This window comes from Heterodontus francisci, chromosome 30 (assembly GCF_036365525.1).
Source record: "Heterodontus francisci isolate sHetFra1 chromosome 30, sHetFra1.hap1, whole genome shotgun sequence".
Classification (NCBI taxonomy): domain Eukaryota; kingdom Metazoa; phylum Chordata; class Chondrichthyes; order Heterodontiformes; family Heterodontidae; genus Heterodontus; species Heterodontus francisci.
The window spans coordinates 22,593,225-22,605,552 of NC_090400.1; the positions used below are offsets into that span (position 1 = coordinate 22,593,225).

At 40.0% G+C, this 12,328-nt stretch overlaps 1 protein-coding gene across 4 annotated transcripts in view; it reads right to left on the reverse strand.

Annotated features, from left to right (window-relative positions):
• Nucleotides 1–494: 494 nt before the first annotated feature.
• LOC137346617 (B-cell CLL/lymphoma 7 protein family member B-like) overlaps nucleotides 495–12,328 on the reverse strand; it is a 59,935-nt gene continuing 48,101 nt past the window's right edge. For 2 of the 4 annotated variants that reach the window (XM_068010208.1, XM_068010206.1), the window contains exons 6-7: nucleotides 7,469–7,548; nucleotides 495–5,363 (exon numbers count right to left, since the gene is read on the reverse strand). In XM_068010208.1, coding sequence (XP_067866309.1) covers nucleotides 5,265–5,363; nucleotides 7,469–7,548 — 179 coding nt within the window. In that variant the 3' untranslated portion in view covers nucleotides 495–5,264. The remainder of the gene's footprint in view (nucleotides 5,364–7,468; nucleotides 7,549–12,328) is intronic. The other 2 variants (XM_068010207.1, XM_068010209.1) reach the window with 2 other exon arrangements.

Genomic DNA, 12,328 nt, shown 5'->3' on the forward strand with positions numbered 1-12,328 from the left:
CTGTATATTTACTTTTATTTTGCAAGTAGGAAGTCTCCTTATTCCTCATACCAAAATGTACCACCTCACACCTATCTACATTGAAAATCATTTGCTGTTTACATGGCTATTCTGCAAGTCAACATTTTCTTGTATTTCGTCAATCTTTATTAGCATTGACTAAACCCCCAATTTGGTGGCAAGTATTGATGTAAATGATCAGGTCCCTGCGGAACAGCAATTCTCACCTTACCAGTCTGAATCTTTAGCCCCGACTTTGTTTCTTGTTTTGTAGTCAGCTTGCTATCCATCCTGCTATTTATCCCCTGACCCCACTTTAGTCACGAGTCTACTATGGCCTTTTGAGAACCCAAGTATATTACACCTACTGCATTAAACCTTGCCTACTCTTTCTGTTTGGGGGGGGGGGGGGGGGTGTTACTTAAACTACAAATCGCTACTCTGATACCAGGTGTGTTATCACTTATAAATATAAAAAGTCAAAGTAAAATGTGTTTTTTAAAATCCATCGCAACACTTTATTTTCACAAGCATTTTGAATAACAATCTAAATAGTCGTTCATGTTTTACAATATGAAAGGCAACACTTAACCTCTGAGGTAAAAAAAAGTATTTTTTGACATTATGGTTTGCATCGTCAGCAAATTTCTATCACTGAGGCATGCACCAATGATTTATACATTGTTTGCTTCTGTCTTAGTATTCATGAATAGGCAGATTTTAGAGTCAATAACACAGTGAAGGCAATAGGAGAGGATCAGCACCCATTCTGGGGTGCCCCAGTAAATAACTTTCACTAAGCATTTTATCCTAAACAGAAGCAGAGTATGCAAATGGCCATAATATACAAATACTTTTAAAAATATACACAATGTGCTTATACCGATTGCCAAGGTTGGTGCTTACCTTTTCAAAGTTTTAAAAAGGAAATATAAACATGAAAAACATTTAAATCAAACACTTAACTGAAAAAAAACATTGTTTAGAATTTGGGCTGTGCAATAGAATCAAACTAGTCATTTTGTAAAATTGAGTGCTGTATAAATGGTGTGTGTAAAGTTTGCTATCGTAACTAGAGTGCATTCTAGGCACCAGACCTCAATTTGACAGTCAACATTTACCCTTCAAATCAGGTTTCTTTGGAATGTCACACTACTAAATTGTGACAATTTCTCTTTAATGCCTGGACAAATTCACTTGAGGCACAAAAAACCAGAAACAATATTTGCAATAAAGCTAACAAAGTTTTTTTTTAAATTATGAAAGAAACTTAATTACATTTTTGATCCATTTAAAACACTTAAAAATTCAAGTGACTCGTGAATTAATTCTTAATATTGGTTGCTACGCACATGTGTGCAATAAGCTGTGTACATAGACCTTCTTTAAGCATTGCCTATTGCCTCACTGATCCAATAATGGTCAAAGCTTTCCATACAGACATTTAGAAACCCTCCTCTACATTTGTGTAGTCTGAGATTGATTGAAAAAAACGAGTTACAAATCAGAACTATCAGTATAAAACTCAAGGACTTATAGTCCATTACAGCACCAAAAAAGGAACTGCCCGTTATATCCTAGGAAAATTCACTTATTACCATTCAAACTTTGTTACGAAAAAAGTGTGAGCCTGTTTGAATGCCCCAGAACATTCTGGCTGGTTTCCATTCCATTGCACAACACTCCATGCATACAAAGCAAACTTTTGATGTAATGTCCTGGACCAAAAACAAACAGTAGCAAAAATGACGGTAATCTTCAAAAAGAGTAAGCTAAGTGGAATTAAAAGAAAAATATTCAACGTACAAATCGATTAGTCTATTTAGCTCTTTGTATTCAAAAATATATCTCTTATGCATTTTTTCTTCTGAAATTACAATCTTTTAATATTTTTCACATTTTCCTGGCTTCACTTCCATGAAAAGCAAAATCTTTATCAGCAAGATAGGTGTGTCCATACTGTAATTAGGAAATCTCTGCTCTCCAGAGATTCTGAAAGAAGACCCCGTGGTTAAAAGATCCACCATCCACAGCAGCAAGGGATATTGAATCTCCACTGGGGTGTTAGGGGTGGGAGGCCACACCATTTAATCTGATACTAAAAAGTTCATATTTTTGTTATTCATACAAATATTAATACATTTTAATGTTTTCAAGATCATAAAAATGAATTGATAAAGTTAAAACATACAAATTGTTCACTGGGGTGACAAGTTAAAAATTAGGAAGTTAGGAGTAAGAAGTAGAGTCAGGTGGAACTTTTTCACCCAAAGAGTAATAGAGCTGTGAAATAAAATATAAGGGCGAGATACTGAAGCAGACAATACAATGGTGTACAAATGCAATTAGATGCACTTCTGTAAAGAAGAGATGGGGTAGGGTACTTTGAACTTCAATTGCAAGGTGAAAAACAGGCAATAATGAATAAGCTGCCCATTTTACATCTCACCTGATTTTCTTTTCAATGGACTTCAGTAGAAATGAAAATCGGACAGGTTTAAAATGGGCTGCCGATTCAATATTACCCGCTTATCGCATGGTGATAAAAGTTATAATTACCCAATTTGAGACGCATGGTGAGAAGGTTTGTAGATGGGTTGATCTATAAAAGAGGGGAGGATCATGTTCACTAAATAGAAAAGTCTAAAATAGAATGAGGACAACAGCAAGTCAGGATGAGAAATTAAATCCCGAACAAACACTGGTACTCACAGCTAGGCCAGGTAGCAAGCACACATGGGGCAGGGCTTAACTGGGGGACATCATGAGAACACAAGTTTTTGTGTTGTCTGTGAAGGGCAGAAAGAGGTGATGCTTAGGCAGGAGCACTATATGCAGAGAAAAACTTCCATTAGGAAGGGCACAATCCAAGGATAATGTGTATAATAAGATATTTATTACACATTACTATGCAATGTCTTTTTATTGTTCAATTGATAAATGAATTTCCTGCACTCTTGTGCCAAAACAGGCAATAAGGAAATTGTACAGAAAAAACATTTTGGGAAGTGAGAGGTACACAATGGGACAAAATAAATTCAGTACAACAGAAGCCCAGGTTTTATTTTTGCCAACTTTCTTCCTTTCTGAAGGCGTTGACTCTTGCAGGGGTTGGGGATGGTCCACACGCGCTGCAGACCTCTGGTCCCACACTCTTTAATTCTTCATGTAAGCCCAATGTGTTTTCACAAAATACTCATCTGTTGACAATATCTCAGGTAATAATTAACATAGTTAAACAGTGATATTTTCAATAAATACTAAAATGTAGTCATATGCTAACCAGTGTAATACACTGGGATCATGACCATGTTTAAGGATTTTCATAAAACTGTCGGATTGTTTATTCTTAAACTGGTTGAATGATCAGTATTACACGCCATTTTACGCAGCTGGCATTTAATCTAGTATCGTCTCCAGTTAGAAACCAGCCTGTTTCAAGTAAAATCAGCTGCAGAAGACAGTTGACAGTTTGATTTAATGACCAAAGTAAAAGGATGTGATTTATTTTGGTGGCTGGGAGGAAATTTTCTTCCCTCCTCCTCTCAACGTGCTCACTCCTTCCTGGGATACTGTTCCATGGGTGCCGGCAGCCCTCTGCTAAAGTGGTCACTCTTCATGTGTGAGCATATGCAGTCAGTGCCAACAGACTATTCAAGGGAATTACAGTTAAATCCAATCCAGTCCTCATGTCGTCTATACATATGTACTAACGACATAGTCATAAGGAGCAGGAACCCTGGCTGGTTTTCCACTGTGGGCAATTACAGTGACACAACTACTACTCCAGCCCAAAAACAGAATGTTTATTTTCTTAGCAAATCTGAATCATCGGTGTGCCACTATAGGGTTCTCCCCAGAAAAAAAAATCGCAAGTCCTGGTTAACAAGGTACAGAAAATTGGTCCAGTGTCACTGAAAACAAGTGCATAATTTTCTGCAATCTGCAAAAGGTACAGCAAATACCCAATATAGTTTAAAGATGCAACCTGCTCCTCCACAAATTTTTCAATCTCTTTTGCTTAAGTAAATTTATTATAATGAACTCCAGAAAATGCAAGTCATTAAAAAATACTTGTCTTATGGGTTGTCTTATGAGGAAATGTTGAGCAGGTTGGGCCTATACTCATTGGAATTTAGAAGAATGAGAGGTGATCTGATTGAAACATATAAGATTCCGAGGAGGCTTCACAGGGTAGATGCTGAGAGGATATTTCCCCTCATGGGGGAATCTGGAACATGGGTGAACAGTTTCAAAATTAGGGGGTCTCCCATTTAAGATGGAAATGAGGAGGAATTTCTTCTCTCAGAGGGTTGTTAATCTTTGGAATTCTCTTCCCCAGAGAGCAGTGGAGGCTGGGTCATTGAATATATTCAAGGCTGAGTTAGACAGATGTTTGATCTACAAGGGAGTCAAGGGTTATTGGGGGCAGGCAGGAAAGTGGAGTTGAGGCCACAATCAGATCAGCCATGATCTTATTGAATGGCGGAGAAGCTTTAGAGGCCAAATGGCCTACTCCTGCTTCTATTTCTTATGTTCTGAGTTTCAAGGGGTCATCGGGACTACTCCTGCTCCTATTTCTTATGTACTAAATATTTCCATACAACTTCAACAATTTGATTATAGAACTGCACCTTATTGTGCCTTCCTTGGCTGCAGATGACAAAGCCCAATTTTGTATAATGAATAAGATGACTACATATTTATGGATAAAGTCAAGAATCAACATCAACATAAATCTGTCGTCAGTCAGCTCGCTTAACCTTGATTAAGACTTGGAGGCACTTCAGTGTCAAGGCACTTTCATATTGATGCTAGGGCTCCATAAGAGCAGCCCTAGTCTCAGCTCCATCTTTTGTACTGTACCAGTGTGCAGCCGGTATCTGTCAAAGGTCAATAAGAAGGAGGCTCATGTTTTCTTATTTCCAATAGGTATTCTTAAGACCCATGAAAAGCCAAATGCTGGACATAATTAAGAGTTGAGCAGGACATTTCCTTTATATTACAGTGCTGCTTTTGACACTATCAATATAAAAGTGTCTTCAACTAGGAAGGCCCTGTGGAGCCATAGACCACACCCAACCTTTTGCATTACAAAAGATACACCATCCTGCAATACAGAAACATTTTAAATTCGGACTCAAAGTCACAACCATCACAATTCATTAAAAGTAGAAAATAAATATCACATTCTTCAAAGTCAGTCAGTCATGTGATGGTAAGTCAGACTGTACCATGGGAAAGAGCCAAGCTGAGATTCTGGGTTAGCTCTCAGTTACTGGCTGGGTCACAGCATTCTGTCCAGTGCAAACCCTCTTCAGTGGTGGTGCCCCTGAATATTCGTCATCCTCCTCTTCCACAACCTGTTAACAAATCATATAAAGAGTTGATACAAAGAATCAAAAAGTATTTTCAGAAAGTCTGTCCTATTATAGCTACAAAATTTTGATTTAAACCAAAATTCACTGTAAAACATCTGAATTAACATTCTGAAATTGATTCCTATGAAATAAACACTGGAAAAATGTAAATCCCACTGCTGCTAAGTACAAAAGTTTTCTTTTCCCAGTAAAATTCTGTAGCCCTGTGAGATTTTCAGCCTCCTGCCTGAATATTCTTCCACTGAATTAATAAATGAAATGATTTTTAAAATTCTGAATGGTTCAATGAATCAGCTTGATGGTCACAAACCAATTTAATGCCAGTGGAATTTAACATTTTAGAGATAAACAGCCACAGAGACTGCACTTCCTTGTACTCTGAAAGTTACGAGTACCACCTTTTAGTTTGGGTTTGATAGCAATAATTTTTAAACTCCAAACTGAATTTTAGTTCAGCTCTCTGGATCAACACTGCAGGGAGCTCCCTCTTTCCAAATTTCTATCCTGCTCTACTAGTCATTGATCCTAGCTGGTTAGCCACTTCCCACACCTTACCAAAGTGGCCATACATGTACAAGCCTAAAGACAGGGAATCTGCAAGCAAACTGACCATGAAAAGCATCACAGCAAGCTTGACCCTGCCTGTCCTTACCCAATATCAATTTTACAGCAAAGATCACAGGAAAAGTGATCAGGAACTTATGATTTTTTCCTTCCATAACTAAGGGCAACTATAGCTTCCCAACTGTCATTTTTACCCACTAGATCACCAGGAAGCCCAAGTATGAGGTTTACAGTCACAAAACTCAATTTTTTTTTAGCATTTATAAAACTATTCTATATAAAAGTTTTTACAGCTTTATTATTCTCTTTAGCAGTAGAGGTGTTGGCATCTGCTATCTTAATTTATAAACCAATGCTCCTGCACCATGGTTAAAATTGCTCGAACCAGTTTCGCCCATGTGTTTGTAAGGAATTAATCATTCCTCTTCCACTGTGGCTACATGATGGGCTCAATTTTATCAGCCCCTCGACGCCGTGGGTTGCGGTGGGGAGGCCTGTATAAATGCCAGCGGGAGCGGCCCGCCTCGACCCATGACGCTGAGAAGGCCCCACTGGATATTAGCGGCGGCAGCAAGGCCTCGGTGTGGCACTCCCCCCCGCCACTTGGCGGTGGGACCTTCATTAAAATATTAAAATGAGGCAAATTAACATTTAAATTAACTTACCTGACAACGACGGCCATCCCATGCCGATTTTACGGCTAACCAGATGGGACTCACACGCCTTTGGAACTCCGTTGGAATTCTGAGGCGAGACACTGGTGCGGAGGGGGGAGGAATAAAATTATCAGGGCGGGGAGGCAAAACATATTATTGGTTGCAGGGATGGTGGAAAGGGGTTGAGGGTCAAAGGGAACAAATTTCGTGGGGGAAAGTTCAGGATATCAATGAAAATTTATTATAGGGGGAGAGGGCAATTTATATATAAATTACCCATTGGGGGTTGGGAGACGGGATTTAGAGTTGAAATAAAATTTTATTTTTATTTCCCGGAGACCGGGACCTTTAAATATTATAATGTTACTGAAGGGTTTGAAGCCCTTTAAAAATGGTGCCGGCGCCTGTGTGGTGGTGCCGGACGCCATTACCAGGGACGCAGCGGCCACCTCCATTTAAATGAGCCCCCGCGCGCAATATCATGGCGGCTCGACGACAGCGTGTCTGTGTTGGCAGGTCGCTGCTTTCACAGCACGGCGCGCTGATAAAATTCAGCCCGATATTTGACCTGGCACTGAAGCAGGGACATTTATAGCAAGATGAAAATGGCAATATGCACACACAGCCTAAGGCTATCCTTCGTTCATTGGTCTAAAATTTTTCTAAAATAAAATTCTGGGATGTGCATGTTTGACTCCTACATGTTCAAACGGAGCTAAATAACCCAAGTAAGAGAAGTGCCACTTAAAGAGTTCAAAGATGGGTTTGGCACTCAACTCAAATGTATGCTCTGCTCTAACTACTTAAAAATGTACATATAAGCTCAATCTTCCCTGAATGTAGGTGTACAATGTGTTCCTGGCTTACCTGAGGCTGCAAGGGAACCAGCTCTTCCTTTGTGAGCATTGGAGGGTCATCTCCTACTTCTGAGGAAGGAAGGGAAGGTTCTGTGAGAGAGAATTGAGAAATTACAACTGCTATAACCATACCATCCACATGCTGAATAACAGACAGAGAAATGGTAAAGATTCTCGCAAGAGGAGAAAGAATAGTGAAACCCTGACTGAAATAACTAGGAAATTGGAACACCAGTTTGCACTTTCTTCAAAGTAGTCTTTGAATCATCTGTATAAAAAGCTATCAGGATGAAAATATTTTAATAAATTAAATGGAAACTGCCTAGGGAGAAGGAGAATTACTATTCCCTTGTTTATACAGAGCTTGCTGAATTCAATACTGATGCAATAGAAAGAACACTACAAACTAGCTTCAGTGGCCCTGAACAGGGAGTGGGGATAACCAGCCAGGGCTCCCACTCTATTTACTATACAGTGACGATGGAATAGCCTTCTGATATTCATGGTCTAGGCTGGGTTCGATGATCTCCATTGGAGCAGTACAATTGGTATTAGTGTTCAAAATGACTATTAAGACAAGCTACTCAATGGGAGACCTGCAGTCTAGTAAAACTGTGCCCGAGTGGGACTCAGTGTTTTCTGCAGGGAGGATAAGAAAGCTGATTACTAACTATGAGGTCTACAGTGTCACTGTTACTGTGTACATACATTGGAACACTTGTTTTGTTATCCCCTCCTCTCAGAAATGTGCTGGCTCCTGTTGGGGTACAATTCCATGTAAACCAAATACTCTCCAGTACCTCTCCCAAACCATTACTCTTCATACATGGCTCTAGACATTCTTTGCTGGTGTCAGCAAGCTATTCATCATGAATGGCACCACAGGAGTGTGTGTGTTGTGAGGCCAATTAGATCAATTAACTCAGCATAGACAGAAGTTGAAATTGCAAGCTTCTGCACTGTATTCACTTTGGTAGTAAGAATAGGAAAGCAGAATGTTTGTTAAAAGGCATGAAACTTCTAAATGTTGATGTTCACAGAGACTTGGTTATATTCATATAAGGAACACAGAAAGTTTGCATGCAAGTACAACAAGCAATTAGGAAGGTAAATGATATGTTGGCCTTTATAGCAAGGGTACAGGACTAAGGAAGCCTTGCTAATAATTGTAAAGGGCTTTGGTGATACCACAACTGGAGTACTGTGCACAGTTTTGGTCTCCATATCTAAGGAAGGATATACTTGCATTGGAAGCGGTACAGCAAATGTTCACTGTATTGGTTCCTGGGATGAGAGGGTAGTCCTATGATGAGAGACTGAGGAACTTGGGCCTTTACTCTCTGACGTTTAGACGAATGAGAGACGATCTCATTGAAACAGACAAAATTCTGAAGGGGCTTGACAGGGTAATCACAGAGGTTGTTTCCCTGGCTGAGGAATCTGGAACATGGGGGCACATTCACAGGATAAGGGGTCAATAATTTCGGACTGAGATGAGAAATTTCATAGAATCATAGAATGGTTACAGCACAGGAGGAGGCCATTCAGCCCGTCATGTCTGTGTCAGCTCCCTGCAAGAGCAATTCACCTAGTCGCACTCGAGGCATGAGATCAGCCATGATCGTATTGAATGGCAGAGCAGGCTCGAGGGGCCACATGGTTCACTCCTGCTCCTATTTCTTATGTTCTTTTGTTGTTATCACAGCATCCGCTTGGCCACAATGAAAAGATAAAAGCCACCACAAAATAAACATTCTAAACCAAATTTATAAATGAAATTATGACCTATTGCTTACAAATGTCAACTAATCATTCTCGCACATTCCCTTACTGCCTGTCCTCGTGCTCCTATGCAGTGGCACTCAAGTGGCTGCACAATGGCTGGTGGAAGGCTGCTGACTTTCATTGGAGGAGACTGCAGATGGTCTTGGAAAACGACCTCCAGCAGTCACTCAGAGGGTTGTGAATCTTTGGAATTGTCTACCCCAGCGGATGTGGATGCTCCATCATTGAATACATTTAAGGCCGAGTTAGACAGATTTATGGTCTTTGAGGAAATCAAGGGATAAGGGGAACTAGAGGGGAAAGTGGAGTTGAGGCAGAAGATCAGCCATGATTATACAGAATGGCAGAGCAGGCTCAAGGGGCCATATGGTCTACTCCTGCTTCTATTTCTTAGGTTCTTATAGCTTCTTATAGTTACACTATGTGATATAAAGAAGGACCATGGGTCTTTGTTAAAGGGCTTAGTTATGAGCAAAGGTTAGAAAAACTTGGACTCTTTAGCATTGATAGTAAGCAAATAAGAGGGGACTTCATAAAAGGTATACAAGATTCTAAATGAAATAGAAACGGTCAATTCTGAACACTGTTTCAAATTAAACCACAACAGCAGGACAGGGGGCAATAGGTATAAACTAACAAAAGGCAAGTTCTGGCTTCATGTCAGGAAGCATTTCTTCACAAAAAATGTGAGAGTTATACCTGAAATAGTCTTCCAGGTGAGGTAGTGGAGGGGGAAATTGTAGATTTCTGTGGAAGGATGGACAGTAATGGGATGACTGATCTCCTTTATCTATACTTGTGTTCGTGAATGTAGGTAAAGGAAAAAGAACACTCGTTGCCTCGCTGTGCCTACAGCTAGAAGCATGGAGATTGCATATCCCAACTGTCTGCATGTAGAATACATAACATAGAATCATAGAATAGTACAGCACAGAAGGCGGGCATTTGGCCCATCGAGTCTGCGCTGGCTCTTTCGAAGAGCAAACCAGATAGACCCACAAGCTCAGCTCTTTCCTCATATCCCTCTTCAAGTATTTATCCAATTCCCTTTTGAAGACTGCTAATGAAACTGTTTCCACCACCCTATCAGGCAATGCATTCATAAGCCTAACCATTCATTGCATAAAAAAAGTTTTTCCTCATGTTGCCTATGGTTAATTTGCCAATCACTTTAAATCTGTGTCCTCTAGTTATCAATCCTTCAACCATTAGAAACAGTTTCTGTATATTTACTCTACCTAAACCCTTGACGATTTTAAACACTTGTCTCAAATCTTCTCTTAGCTTTCTCTGCTTTATGGAGAATTTCAGCTTTTCCAGTCTATCCACATATCTGTAATCCCTCACCATTCTCATAAATCTTTTCTGTACCCTCTCCAAAGCCATGTCATTCCTAAAGTCTGGTGCCCAGAATTGGACACAAGACTCCAGCTGGAGTCGAATTAGTGTTTTATATAGGTTTAGCATAACTTTCTGGCTTTTGTACTCTATGCCTCTATTTATAAAGCCCGGGTTCCCATTTTATTTATTAACTACTTTGTTAACCATGTTGCCACATTTAAAGGTTCGCGCACAAACACTGCCCCCACTACCACCACACCCCCCGCCCTCTCTGTTCTTATACCTCTTAGTACTGAACCTTGGGGACCTTAAATGTATATCTCCCTCCTTTCCAAGAAACAGCCATTCACCATACACTGTTGTCTATCCCTTAGCCAATTTTGTATCCATGCTGCTAGTGCCTTTTTATATCCCATGGGCTTCAATTTTACTAAGCAGCTTATTTGTGGTACTTTATCAAATGCCTTTTGAATGTCCATGTACACAAGATCAACTGCACTGCCCTCATCCACTCTCTCTGTTACCTCATCAAAAAACTCAATCAAGTTAGTCAATCACAATTTGCCCTTAACAAATCCATGCTGACCTTCCTTTATTAATTCATGCTCATCGGGATTTCTCCTGGAGAACTGTTTCCAAAATCTTCCCCACCGACATTAAACTGACAGGCCTGCAACTGCCAGGTTTATCCTTCTGCCATTTTTTGAACATTTTTTGAACTTGCAATCCTCCGGTCCTCTGGTACCACCTCTATATCTAAGGAAAATTGTGGCCAGTACCTCTACAATTTCTACCCCTACTTCCCTCAGCAGCCTAGAATGCATCCTATCGGGCCTGGGTGACCTATCCACTCTAAGTACTGCCAGCCTTTCTAGTACTCCCTCTATTTATATACATCTCATCCAGTATCCCGGCAACCTTCTTGCTTACTGTAGCTTTGGCAAAGTCCTCTTCCTTAACACGGATAGATTTAGTACCTCAGCCATGCCTTCTGCCTCCACTAATAATCAGCCCCACAACTCCTCTGAAAACCTTTTAGTGTTAATACGTCTACAGAATACCTTTGAATTCCCTTTTGTGCTAGCCAAATCCCAACAATGTGCACACTGTCTGCATGTAAAATACGCATCCCAACACGTTTGCAGTCTGCATGTTTTTAAACAGAAATTTATAAAAAAGAAAACAAATTAGTCTGGCCAACTTTCCCACAGGACTTCAGAACAATGTGTCATAAGCTTAAGTGTGGGGTTGGCCAGACTAACTTGTTCTCTTCTTTTAAAATTTCTGTTTAGAAGATAAATGAATTGGGCTACACAAATCTAGTTCTCCTTCATACATTCACGTGCAATTTTGTCAATGATGAGCAATGTTAGCCATCCATGCAACCACTCTCACCATTTACCAAATTTAGATGGCAACCAGGGATCTGTTTTAATTTTTAAGGTCGTCACTATGGGCAGGTTTAAAATGAAAAAAAAAAATTGATTTGAGCTGCACGGGATAAATGGTCACAATGGGGATAGGTGACCCTCACATAGGGCTCTGACTGAGACACATTCAAATCTGCAGTGAGCCCTATTCTTACATACTTCATGTTCTACAGGTCAGTATATCACGGCCATTGCTTTTGTGATCAAGAGCTTGCAGTTGTATAGTGTCTTCTCACATCTCAGAGCATTTCAAAGCACACCACACATAATTAGTCAGTCACTGTTGTTATCTCGGCAAATGTGGCAGCCGTTTT